Source organism: Suricata suricatta, chromosome 12 (assembly GCF_006229205.1).
Source record: "Suricata suricatta isolate VVHF042 chromosome 12, meerkat_22Aug2017_6uvM2_HiC, whole genome shotgun sequence".
In the NCBI taxonomy this organism is placed as follows: Eukaryota; Metazoa; Chordata; class Mammalia; order Carnivora; family Herpestidae; genus Suricata; species Suricata suricatta.
Genome location: NC_043711.1, coordinates 19,657,966 through 19,675,279, shown reverse-complemented (window position 1 = coordinate 19,675,279; position 17,314 = coordinate 19,657,966). Strand labels below are relative to the sequence as shown.

Below are 17,314 nucleotides of genomic sequence, written 5' to 3'. Positions count from 1 at the left end.
CTCACAGCGGCGGCGGCGGCGGCCGAGGAGGCAGCGCCCCCGGCGCCGCCATCTTGGACAAAAGGACTCGGCGCGGCAGTGGCGGCGGGGCGGGGCGGGAGCGGCGCCCAGGGGCTGGGCGTCGCGTTATCAGGCTGCGCCGGACTGTCACGTGACCGAGCGGCGGGCGGGGCGAGAGCTGCGCCGGTGTACGTCATCGGGCTGCGCCGCCCCGTGCCACGTGACACCGGATGAGCCTGAAAGTGAGCTCTAATGCCCCCGCGCGGCCAAGGCTCTGAGCTGCGCGGAAGTCATGGCCCTCATGAGGGCCAGGTAGGCTTGCACGGACCCTGATCCCAGTGAGCTGCGGGCCCTGGGTGTACCGCGCTGCGTGTAGTAGGAGTGGTAGCGTCTGCGGGCGCCAGGCTCACGGGGCTTAACCCAGTGGCTCTTTAGGTAGCATCTCTCTAATTCCCACCACAGCCATCTCCCCGCTGGGGTCTGGAATGGGCAGGCGTGAGAACCTAGGCATGCCCCTTCCTAGGCCCCCGTTCAGGACCAACCGCCCACAGACCAGATATCTTCAGCGTTCAGGTAACTTATGCAGCGACCTCCGGAAAGGCTGCGAGACGATGGGCTATGAATGCAAAAGGCCAGACCTGTTTGGGCTTGGCTGAGAAACCGGAGCCAACAAACATGCCGCTAAGTGGGAACAGGCTTCTCGACGCCACTGGGCCAACCCTCTGCTGCAGCCACCCAAGCAGTGGGCTGTAAGGACAGGGCCATGGAGCCATGGGTGAAGAGAAAGCCAAACCCAGTAGTTACCGCAGTACGGCTTGCCACGCTTACCTCTCGCTTACTGGTGCCCTTCTGTTCATCTCCAGGGGCAGGCCCTCTTCTCCAGAGGTGAGGTGTGGGGCCGATGGGGTGGGTGGAATTCTGCCCCGGCGCCCAAGCCCCCTCAGGATGGCTTCATTTCCCAGAGAGCTGTTGAGAGCATTGCAGAACCTGACCCAGCTTCGGCCAGGAAACCGTGGGGGTGGGTTAAAGCCGACCAGCTCCTCCTCCTCCCATAACCATCAATAAACCACTCCTGGAACAGCTGACGCAGGTGCAAGGGAAAAGCTCTTACACAAAAACACCTGTGATGTTGTCTGAGTGGAACTTCACTTGCAGGAGGGACGAGTTAACCCCTTCATAGATAACCTGGGGGGGGGGAGGGGGGTCAGCCCTAGAGTGGTAGCAGTTGTTTTTCCTGTTCTTGTGTTCACTTGTGTTCATGGCCATCCACCGGCTAAGGCTTCTGCTTTTAGCTGTGGATTTTCCCAGCACCTGCAAGGGATTCAGGACACTGTGCTTGTCAGATCCTAACAGCTCATTCCCCAAAACAAGGAAGTCTTGGCCTGAGAAGTGGCTCAACCTTGCCTTCACCTTAGATGTGGTATTGCCGATGTGCAAAATGTGGGGCCACTGCACTAGTGGATGCCACAGCAGGCTGCAACAAGGTCTGTGTAGGCAAACTGAATTAAGCAACTGCATAAATGGGGTGATCTGAGGTCCTCCTTGGAAAGCACTACTGCTTGGTCTTTCCCTTCAGGTAGTCTCTGCAGGCCTGAGAAGCACAGGGGTGTCCAAGCCACAGTTTACATGGACAACTGGATTTCCCAAGAGCCAACCCCACAAGTAACTAAGAAAAAACAGACTCTGAAGACATTTTGGGGACAAGACCTCAACTATTAGGGTTGTCTTGGGTAAACAAAGGCAAAAGGCTGGCTCTCACAGGCTCTTTGTATAAACTGACCACTGCACATCTCCCAAAACCCCATTTAGGCATCAGAGGCCTGGGACTGACCCAACACCACAAATTCAGATGACCAAGTAGATGGCCAAATTTGGACGGTGCTTGGTGGAGAGAGCTAGTCCAATAGCATCGTTAGAAATGTGACAGTACTGAACACAGGCAGTTACTGAAGTTATCCTTCCAGAAAACCACACTAAACATACCCTCAAGTCCTGCGAGGACCCAGCCACTCCCTTGCACACCAGGTTCAGCCCCTGAGGCTCTGCCAAGAGGCTGTGCAGCCTACAGCTCCTCAGGTGAGACTTCCACTCCAAGTCACTTCGGGGTGGGGCAAGAGACCAGCCTCCTCCCGGGCTCGCCTCCATGCCCCCATGCCTCAACCGGTGTCCTGCCTGGCATCTCCAGCACTGGCGGCCAAGGGGCAGATGCGAAGATAACAGACAACTCTTGTGAACTGGAAAGCATAAACTGCTGCGATCTTCGTTAGGGCTGAAATCCTATTTCAGATTCACTTTAATTCTCCAAGGACAGCTAGAAATGTTCCTCCTTTAATAAAAAATTCCCAAAGACACTTTGAAGTCCTAGAGTAAACCAGCAACAGAACAAAGTGGACCCCCTAGGGGGCGCTGCAGAGCCAGTAACGGCAGGAGAGCTCCAGGCTTCACACCTGACATTGTCAGGAGCCCACCTAAAAAATAAATTACAAAAAGGCTGCAGGGAAGACGCAAGTGGAATGCTTTCCCCACAGGTGCAGCGGGGGTCAGGGGCAGACTACAAATCAGTCCGTGAACCGGCTGCGTTCGGGGCATATTTAGGCATCAGTTCATTAATCTTCCGGATATAGTCAGACTTCTCCGCACAGCCTTTGCACGTCTCCCCCCAGTCGTCCAGGATCTTCTTGAGCTCTTTGACCCGAAGCTTCTTCAGGTCCACTGTGCTCAGGTCAATCTGCTTGTCTGGAGGAGAGAGCAGGGAGAGCTGGTGGGAGTGGCCATGGATCCCCATAGTCCTGGGACAGGTCACCCCAGTAGAGCCTCCCATCTGTTAAAATAAGCAGCCCTACTGGTCAGAGGGGGACGGACGTTTCCAGACACATGCAGGTGTGTGTCTGTGCCCACTGCCCTCAACTGACGAAAATGGCCCGGGCGTTTTCTCCGGAAGGCTGGTCTCACACTGGCAGCATCTACCCAGACATACAGTATTGCCAAGGGCAGGGATGGAGGCCACATGGTTCTTACAGGAGGAACCTTACAGGAGAAATGTGGTTCCCACTCCCTGAAGTGCCTTGAAAATTAGTCACAGTAGAGGTCAAATCACTGTAGAATGACAGCTCCAGTGACAGCGGAGAGACCCCCCCCCACCCCCAGCTCTAATTTACCAACACAGGCCCTGGTCAGGAGCTTACTCTCCACAACCACTTGTGACCACAAAGAGACCCTGAGCCCATGGCACCTGTCACGTCATGGTCAGGAGACTAGGCATCCTTGACCCAAGTGGACAAACACAGGCCCTTGGACACTTGAGTCAGAGTAAAATATGTTGGTGCTGCTTAACTTTTACAGATGAGGACAACTATTCTTGGTCCTGTTTCTGAGGACTGCTTTTCGCTGCCAGAGATCTCGACGAGATGCTGCATCAGCTGCAACGCTTGGCCTGCCTGTCTGCACACAGCATTTCTCTTCAAAATAAGAAAGATCCCTGGGTCTTCAGAGCTTGTGGCCAGGAGATACCAGGCCACATCTCTTCTTTGCCCAAAAACTCATGTTTCCAACTTGACTCAGATTAAAGATCTTCACCAACCGGCAAGGCCCTCTTGTGCTCTGTCTACCCATCATGCCTCTGGCTGCCTCTGCACTGCCTGTTTGCTCGGCCTGGCATGTTCTTCTGTTACTGTCCCCTTGGCTAATCTTCTACTGGCTGCATTCAAAGTATGCTGAATGTTACCTAGTGAGGCCTATTCAGACCTCCACTCACGAGGCCTGATCCACCCCGCCCCTCACTCAGCACAGTCTACCCGCCTACAGAACTCACCAGGCTCTAGTCTCTCACCTGTGTCTCCCAGCTAGAAAGTCAACTCCTAATGCCTGAGCTCAGAGAGTCCCTGTTTGTTAAATAAGGTCGAGCCACACTCACCATACTTCAGCTCACAGATCTGGCTGTCCTTCTTTTTGAGTTTCTCACAGACCTTCTCCACAGGGATGTGGTGGGCCAGGGGCTTCGACACCTCATTGATGATCTTAGTGGCAGCGTCATCTGTGGCCCCAATGTAGTAGCACTGCAGCAAAAAAGGACAATAGCTTTCAGGAGGTCCCCCTTGAAAGTGTTCTCCACAACACACTGATCCCTCAAAACATCTCTCTGCCAGGGCCTCCTTTTCCCATGCCCTGCCTGTACCAGCATTCAGATTGAGTCAGTGTTAACTTAACCCTGGGCTCTTAATACGTGCTCGGTCCCAGAGCTGACAACCTCCAAATAAGTTTAAAAGTCACCAGGATTCAGACCTTTAAAAATAGATAAACCAGCGACTGCCAGGAAATTAAAGCCACAAAAGCCATCATTTCATTAGGGATCTTGTCCTCAATTTGGCCCTGACCTACCCTGTGCCCACTTTATTATCTCGTGTTCTTGCACATGTCCTCTGAGCACCCACAATGGTTGTTCCCTCTGCTTGGGATGCTACCCCCCCTCCCCCCCGCAATGATGACTCTTCCTCAGAGACATTCTTGACTATTTTGCCTAGAGCAGCATCTACCCTCTCTGCCAGAGCACCCTGGTCCATTTTCTGCTGGACATCCATCCCAGTGTCATCATTTGTTTGCTTGTCATTTCTCCCCGCTGATACTCCCAGTGCCTACCACACAGTAGGTGCTTATTCAATACTAACAAGATAACAAAATCTCACAACTGCAGAATTCACTGGAGACTGGAGTCCCACACTAGCACACTGACCGAACAGTGGACCTCCTGAGCAGGCGAGTGGGCAGGGCCGGCCAGGGAGGATAACCAGCTACTCACCAACCGATTCTCTTTGCCTCTTGCTTCCCGGCAGAATTTTATAAGCTCTTTTTCAACAGAGGGTGGTGAGAATGTGACATCTCGGTCTTTGAGGTCCTGATAAAATCTTCCCAGATAGGAGATACAGACTGGAAAAGAGAGGGAAAGGAGATGCTCAGCAATCACCAAGGTGCACCCCAATCCACCAGGAGGGAACTCTGTCAGCAACTTAAGTAGCAGACACTGTGAGAGGTGAGTTTTTCCATCACCGGGTTTTCTCGGGCGCCCACAGACGGGCAGAACCCAGCTCCAGGTTGCTGGGGTCCCTTAGTACACCTAAGGCACTGGGGGAACAAGCATCACCCAGTGACCCATACAAGGCTCCTCCCTGCTCCTTCCATAGTTTAAGCCGAGATTGAACACGTGTCCTTGGGATGGACTCACTGTGACCTCAGAAGAGTCCAAACCAGAGGGCGAAAACAAAAACAATCCAAATGCTTCTCATTTCCAAATACAACAGCGAACCGGAGGTGCGGCTTCGCAAGCACACAGGACCCAGAGCGGTGCTCACGGCCGGCCCTGGGGACTCCCGACCAGTGCCAGGCAGAGCCTCTGCCCAGTGATGGGAAAGGAAAGAAACTCCGGCATTATCTCAATTTCAGGCCAAGTTTTCTACACGATCTAGTCCCAACTTTTTCTTGTTGAACCAGTTTCCTAGGCCCAGGAACTGTTTTCTAGGCTGCCGTCCGCCCCTCTTCAGGAGGACCCCGCTGGGACGGCCGCCGCCCCCGCCCTTTCCAGCCCCGACCTCTCGGCGGTTCGGTCGGTGGTCTGGGTGAGTTCAGCGCCGCCGCCAGGTCGGCTTCGACGGGCGGACCCCGGCCCCGCCGCACCTTCGCAGTCGCCTGGTCGCAGAGTCCGGCCCCCCGGCAACACGCTCAGTGCCAGCGCCACTGCCAGCCCGTGCGTGGCCCACATCCTCCACCTCCGCCGCCGCCGCCGCCGCCGCCGCCGCCGCCACTGCCCGACTGAACCGCGCCCGCTGTGAGGCGCAGCCTAGGGGTCCCGGCCGCGCGCCGTAGTTCCCCATTGGCGGGCGGACCCCGTGCCCTCCCACACGCCACGCTCTCATTGGTCCACGCGCCTGAGAGCCCAGACGGGCGGCTCCACGCTGCCCTTCCTTATTGGCTGGTAGCTTCGCCCGCCCTTGGCCCTAGACAGTTGTCGGCCGCTGATTGAACCAGGGAGGCCTGCAGGAAGCGGCAGCGACGGCGACGGAAGGGGCCCGGGCCGCCATCTTGAGTAGGGGCAGCAGCTGTGGCAGACGCATTGCACCGAAAACTAGCTCGGGGTTCGGCTCCAGCCCCGCGCCTGCTGAATTGTCCCGAGTACTCCCTGCTCTGGGCCCCATTTCTTCCCGAAAAAGCCCCTCCCCGCTAGGGGCCACGACTCGCACAGGCCAGCGGCTCTGGGGTCAGCCGGGGCCTAAAGGGCAGGCAGGGAGGTCGGGCCGTTGCAGGCCAGATTTCCGGGAGGTTCCTTTTCTTTTCTTTTTTTCAAACGATGCCGTAGGCAGAGGATCCAGGCTTCGAGAGCGTCTGCGGAGGCTTCTGCGCCCGCGACCCCTGCCGACCCGTTCCGAATGTCCGCATCAGGCCGGAGCCCGTCTTGTACGAGCTAACCGGACGTCGGTCGGGGTGGACATACGTTGTGCTGAGGATTTCTCATTGGAACGGCCCCCTCCGGCGAGCGCCTGGCCTCATTAGGCGCTGTGGCTGTGCGATCCGAGCCGGCCGCCTCGGCGGGGATCTAAACGGCGGACCCGCCGCCTCCGGCTTCCCCGCAGAGCGCTCGGGTCCCTAGCTGCCGGGAGGCGCTTCCTGGGTGGGGGCCCGCGAGTCAGCCGACGAGCACTGGAGGGGGTTTCCTCTTTGGCTGTCCTCCCTTCAAGTGCAAGGCTTGGCAGGTTGGCTCTGTGCAGAGAGATTTCTATGGGGCTAAAGGGCTTGGAGCCCAGCGACAAGGGTTCGAGGGGGGCACTTGGGCTGCTCCCATTCAGTGAATTCAGTGGGTCAGTATCAGGTATTCATCTTTAATTCACATCACAGCAGTCAAAGGAGTGGGGAAAGGGGGAAAAATCAAGTGGCAGATATTTACATCTAAAATTCACATTACTTGTTGGATTTAGAACATGCTACCACAATATATACAGTAAAATACCTTTTGGGACACTAGTACAAATTGTTTTTCCTTTTAACTTTGCTTTCTGGTACAGATAAGATTCATTTTTAAACCACTTTTTAAACATAAATACACAAAAGAAATGGTTAGAAGTTTTCTTATTTTAAATAAGCACAGAATGTCAGAGGTTAAAAACACATTTATAGGGCTGAATACCAATTGGACATCACACTCTATACATTTTTTGCTCAAATTCCTGTACAAATACACAGCATTCAAGTAAGTATTTACAAATAAGCTTGAAAGAATGAAAGTCAGTATTTCACAATCTTTTCAGAGGATTCTCATTTCTGGCCTCCCACTTCCCCTCAGACTGGCGGTTCTCCAACAAAAGGGATTTGGATTATGTCCTTTCATCCAGTTAGGGAAAATGGAAAGAGAAAACAAATCTAGCTTACCTTACATAAAAAAGCAAGGCCAAACGAACCCACAACCCACACTGCCCTCCCTACCCTCCTGTGCCACAAGGTGGAGAAGGTCGATGTTCTTATGTGATGACTGCCTTATCCAGGGATTGAGGTTCAGAAGTGCCCTAAAGTCTAAAGATACCCTCTTACCTAAGATTCAAATACAGAGCTAGCCCCCAACTCTCAAACACTTTGTGAACGCCACATGCCCTAGGCTGCCCTCCGAAGTCAGGTTGCCATGACGGACCCACTCTGCCTGGAGCCATCCTTATAATTATCAGAAAGGACCTACACTGGTGAGAGACACCCCCAGATGCCCTAAAGATAATGCAGCCCTCTATCTACCCAATCGGTTACTTGCTGGTATTTCCTGTTCAATAAGCTGGCATTTGTTTCCAAGAGAACACCTTGGCTGGCCTTGTCTGTTTGGAAAGAGGGGTTATGGGGAAGGGATGGGGGTCTAGGGCCCAGGGCCTGGCCATGGAGGTCAGACAGGCCAGCAGAAGAGGAACTAGGGGAGAACACCTCTGCTCAATAAGTAGAAGGCAGCCTTGTGACCATCAAAGTTGTGAATTTATGCAAATGAAAAAAAATTGTAGACTTTTTTTTTAAAGTAACTTAGAAGCACCCTGGTAAAATACTATTACCACCCCACCCTATCGCCCCCAAATAATAAACCAAGAGGAAAATCCATGCCCTGACCTGAAAGAGTTTCCTATAAAGATACCATTGCGCTCTGCCCAGTAGACTGGGAAGGCTGGAGAAACTGCCCTCCTGCCCACCCTGAACCCTGAGTGGTGGTCCCTGTGGGCCTGGAGTCGGGGGGGGGGGTTGGGAAGGTGGGATGGGGGGAGTGGGCTACACTTGGCCACTCGAGAGAGGATAATTCAACCTGTGTGGCTCTCTGCTTCCAAAAGGAGGGGCTTCCTCCCACTCTCTACCCAGAAGCTTGCTGAACCTGACCACGAGTCAAGGCTGGAAGCCTGGCTGGGCAGCCAGCCCCACTGCTCAGAGGTAGTGCTGAAAATCCCTGATTCAGGAACTGGATGACAGGCATTCTGGCCACTTCTAAAAACCCAGAGGATTTCTGGCCCTTGCCACACCCCAGCCTTGCTCCTCTACCAGCTTGTCTTTCAACACTTGGCCTCCTGGGCCATGGAGGGGAAGGTGGCTAGGGTAGTCCCTCTGACTCCACACCCCCACACAAGCCCAGAGGGCAGAGGGTGGGAGATAACCTTTGCAGATCCATTCACCAAGGGGGCTCCTGCAATGCATGAGGTGTATTGAGAGTGGAAGGGAGCAAATGGTCAGAAATAAAAGTGATGGAAAAATCCAAGGTAGAGTGGGAAACAGGACTGGCCCATGGAAGCCTGGCAGTGTGCCCTGGGCATGCAGTTAGGCCAGGTCACATGCCTGAGTTGGCAGGTTGGCCCAAGAAGCCCCTCAGTCTCACACTCCTGGATGGAAGAGTGGGCAGGTGGGTAGGCATTTGTGCAAAACGGCTTATAGCTCCCTTGTCCACCTGTGACATGTAGTCCACGTGGTCCTTGTGATCCCTGAATACAACCATGAGTTCTTCTGTCCTCACAGCAACAGAAGAAGTCCCTAGTGCAATTTCCATTCTTCTGTGCATCTCTGCCCTGGAGGGAGGGCTTGAACTCCTACCCCTGGGCCCTGCAAAGCTGCGAAGCGATTCTCTCTGTGCAATGTCTCCATATAGCTCCACGTGGTCTGGAACTGCAGGAGGAAGAAAGCATCTACTGCATAAAGGAAAGAAAGGAAAACCCATAGAAATGGAAACGTAGAAAATGAAATAAAAAGAGAAGCCACAACCCTTCATGCTGCTGCGGCCTCTGTACATGGCAACACACGAGTTCACGGCAGTAGAACGTAGACTCGGGGTGGTTCTCTCCTGAGTGCCAGGCCTCTCTGGCTCCCTGGCGGGGGTACTTGCTTTTCAGACCTGGAGTGGTTGGGCAAGCTGCTCACTGAGGGCGGCATCCCAGCCGCTTCCTTGCCCCTCACTGTTCCCCTCGGCTATGCTCCCAGGCCATGCGGGCCTGCTCTTCCTTGGTGCTCCCGGGGGGTAGCGAGGCCTTGCGGTGCAGGCCCCGAGGCCTGTCAGCGTCTTCGCGTAGCAGCACACCTTCATCGTGCTCTAGGGCTGGCAGGCGGGTGTGGTAGGGCTTGGGTGGCAGCGCAGGCGGGTCCATGGGGTCCTGAGGGATGACACACCCCGGTGCTGAGTGGCTTCGGCATGGCTGGGCCTTGATGGAGTCCAGAACTGCGGACTCAGAGAGGCTGTAGTGGACAGGGAGGTAGGGCGGCTCAAGATCTTCATCAGCGTTCCAGGCCTGGCTTGGCATGGAGTCCATGGTGTCGGTTCGAGGGGGGACCTCTGAGGAGTGCCCAAAGTTACTCTCGCTCAGGGAGGACACACCGCTGCTGGCACTGCCAGACAGGGTAGAGTTGCTGCCGTCCAGACCTGACTGGGGGCTTGTGGGGGAGGCTGGGATAGGGTGGAGAGGAGACTGCAAAGGAAAGGGTGGGCATGTTAGAATCCTTTTCTCCAGACAGGTGGGCTGGCCCACTATGTGAAGAAAGGACCAAGTGCCTGCACACATCGGCTGCACATTTGTTTCTTCAGTAGCTGTCCCCCACCCCAGTTCCCGTGCCCCCAGAAAGCTAGGGGAACCACAGAACCAGCTGCATTTCTGTGGACAAAAATGGCCCTGGCCTGGCTGCTAGGCATTTGTACCCTGTGTGGCTCTGGGGTGCTGACAGAAGGGTTGGGTGGGCAGGCCAGTGTGGAGAGCAGGAAGTACCCTGAGGGGCCATGGGCCAGATGAATCCATTCTGTTGCTAAAATCTGTGACAGAGTTTGTCTTTTCCAACATGCAGAAAAATTTGCTTCCTCCTGTTTCTTGATTTTGACATAGAGCATAGGATGCTCTATGATCTACCATGGGAATGTTTTTTTACTTCTTGAACTGTAGTGTCAATATCTAGTGGTGTCAGTAGGGAGCTCCCAGCCCCTCACTGCACCTTGCCAACACACTCAGGGTACTGTGTGTTGCTGTCCCCATGACCCTCTGACCTCCCTGTTCCCATTCCATTGATTGCAGGACACATGGGTCATCTGCATCACGAGTGTGGCTCTGGTCACCCCCAGCTTCTGCCAGGCTGGTTGCTCTGGGACAGAGGAGCAGGGGAGGGCTGTGGTTCTTTTTGCAGACCGAGGAGCTTCCAGAGCAGATGAGAAGATTCCTTTCACACTCTTGTGGGGCTATTGCTTCAATACATTACCTTGCGCAGAGTCCGGGCAGGCAGGGCCGGGGGGGTGTCACCCAGGGGATGGTGGAAGGCGTCAAAATGTAGGGAGTAATGACCTGCAAAGGGAATAGAACCAGAGCCTAAGCTGGGGCTTTCTTGGGCTGCGTGCCGGCACATCTTCCAACTGTGCAGCTGTGGGGAAGAGTCTCCTGGGGGCCCCTCAGCATTGAAGGTCACAGAAAAACCTTTCTTTTCACTGAAGTTCTCCAAAACAGGCTGCTGGAGTAAAAGGTATCTGTGCCGTCGAGTACGGTGAGCCCATGGAATGGTGGGCCACAGGCAGTTGTAGCTCTGACAGGCTGGTGAGGAGCTGGCTAGCACAGTCCGTTCCATTGTCTTCAGCCCCCCTGGTTGGGAAGGCCTTCTAAGCTCATATGCTGTACTTGGAAACCTCACTGACCTCAAAGCCCAGCAGGTTTCTTCCTATGGTGGGGATGTTTTTTCCTTGGCTGAGTCAGCCCAGAGAATGGCCCATCTTCTTAGTCTGGAAGGCTGCTACTATTGCCTCTGAGTCAAGTCTGAAAACAGGCACTATCTGGGGCACCCACTAGAGGTCTTCTTACCATGCAGCAGGCTGCAGGGAGGCACTGGGGGGACGAGGATGTGCCCCATGTGGGCAGACAGGAAGTGCTGGCACTGCTGAAGGGTGGAAACAGATGGCATGAAGGGAGGTTACTTCTGAGCCATCCTCAGGGAGAAGCCCATCCTACAGCCTATGGCTTCTCCAGGTGTGTGCTATGTAGCCGGCACATGTGGGAGTGGCATGCCAGGCCCCAGAAAACACTGGCCACGTGAGACACTGTGGCCCATGGGGGAGAGTGGCCAGGGACAGAAACCGCTTAAGAGGATGGGAGCAGAGTGGACTGATGTCTGAAGAGTACTCAGGGTGAGGCAAGCTGAGAGACAGTGTAGCCGGGAGTGAATGTCTGCAGAGCCTCTGGCATTTGCCAGAAGAGGACAGAGAAGAGAAGTGAGGAGAGCAGAGTGGAACGGGCTGAGAAGAATGCAGAGTGCAGGTCACAGAGCTCCTCACCAGAGCTAAGTCAGGCTCTCTAACTGCCCTGGCCTAACAGAAAAAGCAGGGAGCATAGGGAGTGGGAAGCAGAGACTGCCTGGTCCCAGAGCTAGTGCATGGCCAGGGTGTGGGCGGGAGTTGGCCCCCAAAGGGCCTTTGGTAACATACAAGCTGTGCCCATCCCACTGCTTCTCTGCCTACTGACTGGGTTTGGGATGCACAAGGGGTTTTCAGGCAAGAACTTGTGTTCACTGTGCCTGCTGAAGGGAAGTACATACAGCCCAAGAGTTGTGGCTCAGGTCTGGTTCAACCCATGGCTTTCCAAGAAGAGGGAGGGCTGTGGGACTGAGGGTGCTTTTAGACTTGGAAAGAGGCCCAGTTCCTGGCACCCACATGCCATGGATGCAGGGTAGAGTAGGGCCTTGGACAAAGGGAAACGCAGTGTCCACCTATGCCAAGGAAGGAAGCCAGTGCCAGAATACTGTGCACACCCTGTCTACACCCCTCCCTCAGCCACAGCTGAGGTGAGCAACTTTGCAGGAGGGGAGTGGAAAGGAAGAATGGCTGGATCTTGGGCTAGAGGGTGCCACTTTGCAGGAACAGCAGGGGACATGTAAACCCTGTTGGCCAACTCCTCCCGGAGACCAAATACCAGACAAGAAATGTGCCTTTTCTGTGATGGAGGCAGGCAAACATAATCTCCTCTTTGGGCTCTCAGCAGCAGCAAAGCAGCTCACAGTTCAGGAACCTAGCGGCTGGCTTTGTTCTGAGGCAGCTGTAACTCAAGTGTGCTGGATGAGGATGGGGTTTGGGCTCTCCGAGCGCTAGGTACTGAGCAAGGAATGCTAGGGCCTAATGCGACCAGAGAGACTCTGGAAAAGGAAGGAGCTGGAGTCTAACCTTCAAGGAGGATGTGGCCAGGAGGGGCCAGGCCCATGTGGTCCAGGGATAAAGTGGTTTTGTCCTTCTCCCTCCCTATTAGTGAGGAACTAGAGTGGGCTGGCAGTAGAACACAAGGTAGAACTCTGCTACCTGAACAGCCTCAGTTCTAAGGACTGCTCAGTCTCATGGGATGGCTGATGGCAGGTGGCTGGAGGGAGGGTGTGGCAGTGCTTGGGTGGACAGGGACTCGGCTGTCACCTAAAGGGAGGAAAGAATTCTGAAAGCACCAGGAAAGCACCAGGTGGATTCTACCAGAAGGCCTCCTAGGAGAGCCTGAGGCACCCGAAGAACAAGATAAGCCCATTCTCATGCAGGCTCTTCTCAAGATGGGGCATGAGCTTCTGGGTCCTTAGCACTGAAACTTGTTCTCTCCAAACAGAAAAGTTCTAAAAAAAAAAAAAAAAAGCCACCGATCTCAGGAATTAAGAAGCTTGGAGGTGGGTCTGGGCAGCTTCCCCAAAGTGGTCCTGACAGCCCAAGATCTTACTACGGGGCCACAGATGTTCACCCACAAGAGCGCAAATGAACTTGCAGGCAGGAAAGCTACGGGGCAAGAAAGTGGCTTTCAAAGGGCGCCTGCCTGAGCCACTCCAGTGAACCAGAACTATCTGATTGATGTTGGTGAGCAATGAGGCCCATAAACCTCTGGCATGTGACACATGTGTCCTGGGCCTAGTGGAAAGTCTAAGATGGAGTGACTTATCCTGGGAGAAGGGGGCAATCCCCGATGTGGCCTGGCATTTCTCTCTCTGTCTCTGTGAATGGAGGCCCAGCACTAGCCTGAGAGTCACTGGTTGGCAAAGAGAGATAGTGAGAAGCGGAGTCCTTGTGGAACTCAGGATCCTGATGACAAGAGAATGGTGACAAGTCTGTACAGTTCTCGCCCTGGTGGATCCAGGAGAGGCTTAGGGAGCCACTGCTCTGGTTTGTGTGTTCCCACTTGGCAAATGCCTCATTTGCTGCCCATGAAGCACTGGCACTGTGGCATGGACATGCTTACTGTGGCCTCTGCCTCTTTCCTTCACAAACCTGGGGGTGGGCATGTCCAACTTCTTGCTGCAGCCTGGTCTGAGGCCTGCTGTTCTTCTTTGTCTGGTTGGCATAGGGTCCTGGTCTGGCCCCCAGAGCTCTGAGCCCTTCTGTGCTCATGGGTAGTTCTCAGATGGCCCCGCATTCAGGGGAAGAAAAGATACTGTGGATTTTGGCCCCTGAGGCCAAAATGTCACTCTGTTTTGGGGGAATAGGTGCAGGGTCCAGGTAAGCCGCATGTTTTTCAGATGTGCAGCCTTGAGGCTAGGAAGGCATCTTCAGCAGGAATCTTCATGTCCTTTGTGGTTGAGCACCTGGTGCCTATGCCTACCAGCCACTGAGGTTGTGGATCCAGTGTCTGGTCTCCTTAAAGAAGACACAGAGGCATGTCCTCTATGGTGAGCAAGGGAGGAACAATGACAGTGGGGACAGCAGACAGCACTTGGTGAGGAGGTGCAATGACAACATGATGACAGCTTTGGAGGGACAGGGTCTGATGGGACAGCTGCTTGTATTCCTGGGAATAAGTCTGTCCTAAGATCTACCAGATGGAGGGGAGGGAGAGGAAACTACAGGGAGAGGGGCTGATCTGGGGCCAAGTTGTGGGTGGCAGGTAGCTTCACATAATCTTCTTATAGGTATTGCTCTGGGTTAAAATTAATTCAGATCTCCATGTGTGGGGCTTTGGTCCACGGTCATGTGGGTCCAAGTCTGGTTCTTCCATCAGCTTGCTGCAGTAGGACACAGGGTAAAACGCCACCATCCAAACAGCCTTTGTTCTAAAAACTGCCCGGGTTCATGCCCAAGTTGATGGGCTTGCAATCCCTGCTAAGATGGACTCACAGCAGCTTCTGGCCAGAGTGGTTGCTGGAGGACTGGATTCAGAGTACCTAGGGCTTCCTTGGACAGGACCATCTCAGGGAAATTCACTTTGCCATGGCCTGTCCTTCCCATTCTTTTAGGAGCCTAATTCTGAGCAAAAAGGAGAGGTCCCTGAGGGCCCAAGATGACAGTGCCCAAAGGGGCCATAGGGCCTGCTGAATCCTGGGGCTGGCTGGGAGAAGCCCAAGGGAGTGACTGCCCACAGTCTGAACACAGCGGCCTGAGTTTCCATAAAGGTGGGCTCAGGGCAGGTGGCAGCTGGGGCCTCTCCGATGGTGGGCCCTTAAGAGGGAGATACACAAACTAACAGGATCCAAAGTCAGCATCAAACCAGACGTGGGTTAAACAGTGAGCACAAGAGTTGGTCAGGACTCTGGACAGACAGACAGGCCTGGGTGTTGAAGTATGGCACAGCCGTGGCCAGTTGGTGCTCAAGGATAAGAATCAGACGCTCAGGACGGGGATGGACATGGAGAAAGGCCACCTAGAAAGGGGAACAATACCTTTTTCAGCCACAGACAGATTGGGATCACTGCAGGGTTTGCAGGATCCGACCACTTGCTGGAACAGAGCCCGCTGGAAATTTGGCAGCTGAGGGAAGGAGAAAAATATCAAAGAGGGTGAAAACAACCAGTTATACCTCAGGAGGCAGAGCTATGGGCCCAGGAGCCAGGACATGTTAAAGAGAAGACAGGGAAATCAAAGCAGTGGTACTGATCATGCTTAGCCATAGGAAGACTGTCCCTCGCTATCTGGCTCTGAGTGCTGCCATGTCAATATCGGAGGCACCTCCCTACAATGCCTGGTTGGGCTCCAAGCTGTCTTGTACATGGCCAAGAAAAAGGACATAGGCACCTGAGGGTATCTAACTGTATCCCTCTGTTCTACCATGGAGACCCCACTGGTAGAAAGGACTGAGGGAACCTCTCTATCCCTCAGCACTGGCAGGCTTGGCCTCTTGGAGATCCCTGCACAGACCCAAGTTAGCACCATGGATAAGGCAAAGGGAAGCACTCAAGCCTAGAAAGTCACGGACAGGACCCGCTGCTCTGATGGGCAGCTGCCAAGCAGGCCTGCTCCCTCTACCTGGCAGGGCTGATCAGGCACAGGGAGGTACAGTTGAGAAACTCCTGGCACTCTAGGACTAGGTAATAGTTGCTTGGAGGTGACTTTCATGGACTCTGATAGAAGGGCAGGCACATTGGGCAGGGGAAGGAGTTAATCCCCACAGCTCTTTGTTCAAGGGCCCTAGGTAGGGCATCTGGAAAGCTGTAGAAATGGTGGAGAGAGCAGCCTCAGGAGGCAATGAGGGACTTCAGGTAGATGGATGGATGAAAAAGGCAGAGTATGTCTCAGTGAGGATGCCCTTCACACACAGGGAGGAAGACCCTGCCCACCATTGCCTTCTCAGGATAAGAAAGAACGATGTTCTTCTGCTAGACTATTTATGGATAAGGAGTCCAGGAGGCTGGCAAGAAGGACAGCCACACAAGCAATTGTGGCTCCAACTTGCCAGCATTCTTCCTACAGATAAATTCCATCTGGATTGCTGATCTTCCAGAGCCACTGCAGTCCCTGTCCAGAGTGGGCACCCAGAAACCTTCTTAGTGTCTTATGGCGGAATGAGGGAGGCACACAGGACAATACAGAAAGCCTAGCAGATGCAATGAGGGCAGCCCAGGCTGCCATACTTGCAGCAGAGGGCAGTCAGTAGTCTGGGTCCACTACCTGTCCATTCTCCACGATGGCTGCTGGATACATGGCACTGCTTGGGCGGTCCCGGTGTGTGGGCAGCAGCAACATCATTTCCCGGGCGTGGCGGTACTTATCTGGCAGAGAGGGAGAGCCTGTAACCAAGTGAGAACAATCACGCACAGATGACAAGCCACAGATGGAAGGCCTAATGGGCAAGCATCCTGGGGCCAGGGAACCAGGGTAGGTGTCCACTTGCAGCTGGGGTGAGGATGAGCTCAGCAAGCACAGGAGGAATGAAGCAGAGCCTGCTGGTGAGATGGTGGTGGGGCCACCTGATGTCCCAGCCAAGGTGAGCATACTGCGAACTGGGGCAATGCAGGCCCACTGATAGAGCCCCCTCACCATTAGAGGCAGATCACGAGAACCAAGGATAGGAGCTGGGCCCCAAAGGGCCCCCTGCACCCAGCACTCTTGGGATATGGGTGACCTGGATGCTGGGCTCTCTCAGGGGGCCCAGGCATGGGCACAGGCCAGTTTGCAATGGAGCCATCACACAGAGACAGAGACACTCAGATAACATAGTGGCATGGTTCTTACTTGATGCATTGTGTCTCAACACACTTACCATCTCCAGATACCAATTGGCCCTGTTCTCAGCTGACCCCCTACCACCTTTGCCCAAAGGCTTCTCCTTCCCAGATTCCAGGCCTCCAGAGCCTGGCCTCTGCTTTCCTGGCCATCCTACTATATAGCTCCAGAGCCATACTGACTGGGGTCCCAGGGCCCTGCACACAGGTGGCTCTCCAGAGTTTCCCTCTCTGAGACTTGCCCTTCAGTGAACTCAGGGGTCATATGGAGGCTAGTCTGGGAGTTGTGGGGCTTTAACTCAGGCTCTTAAGTTGACTTGGTTCCTGCTCTTCTTTTGTGAGGCTTCTGTGGTGATGTCCTCTGGCCTGAGGGGCTGTTACAAAGGCCAGACCTCACCAGATGCGGTGG

The 17,314-nt window shown here is 54.4% G+C and overlaps 4 protein-coding genes across 6 annotated transcripts in view; 1 reads left to right on the top strand and 3 right to left on the bottom strand.

The window, feature by feature from the left end:
• Positions 1–197, bottom strand: part of RBM15B (RNA binding motif protein 15B) — a 3,078-nt gene extending 2,881 nt beyond the window's left edge. The window contains exon 1 of the mRNA XM_029917876.1: positions 6–197. Within this exon, the coding sequence (XP_029773736.1) occupies positions 6–197 (192 nt within the window). The remainder of the gene's footprint in view (positions 1–5) is intronic.
• Positions 1–3,578, top strand: part of DCAF1 (DDB1 and CUL4 associated factor 1) — a 73,547-nt gene extending 69,969 nt beyond the window's left edge. For all 3 annotated transcript variants that reach the window (XR_003900691.1, XR_003900693.1, XR_003900694.1), the window contains one exon: positions 3,343–3,578. The gene's annotated coding sequence lies outside the window, so the exon portion shown is untranslated. The remainder of the gene's footprint in view (positions 1–3,342) is intronic.
• Positions 2,260–5,777, bottom strand: MANF (mesencephalic astrocyte derived neurotrophic factor). The gene is made up of 4 exons (XM_029916023.1): positions 5,668–5,777; positions 4,796–4,923; positions 3,914–4,055; positions 2,260–2,736 (listed from the first exon to the last, which is right to left on the bottom strand). Exons 1-4 carry the CDS (start codon positions 5,750–5,752, stop codon positions 2,552–2,554), a joined length of 540 nt encoding a protein of 179 aa, XP_029771883.1. The 5' UTR covers positions 5,753–5,777; the 3' UTR covers positions 2,260–2,551.
• A 1,069-nt stretch (positions 5,778–6,846) lies between these two features.
• The window catches only part of DOCK3 (dedicator of cytokinesis 3), a 351,466-nt gene continuing 340,998 nt past the window's right edge, over positions 6,847–17,314 (bottom strand). The window contains exons 48-51 of the mRNA XM_029916016.1: positions 16,352–16,470; positions 15,127–15,214; positions 10,729–10,811; positions 6,847–9,953 (exon numbers count right to left, since the gene is read on the bottom strand). Of these exons, the coding sequence (XP_029771876.1) occupies positions 9,444–9,953; positions 10,729–10,811; positions 15,127–15,214; positions 16,352–16,470 (800 nt within the window). The 3' untranslated portion in view covers positions 6,847–9,443. The remainder of the gene's footprint in view (positions 9,954–10,728; positions 10,812–15,126; positions 15,215–16,351; positions 16,471–17,314) is intronic.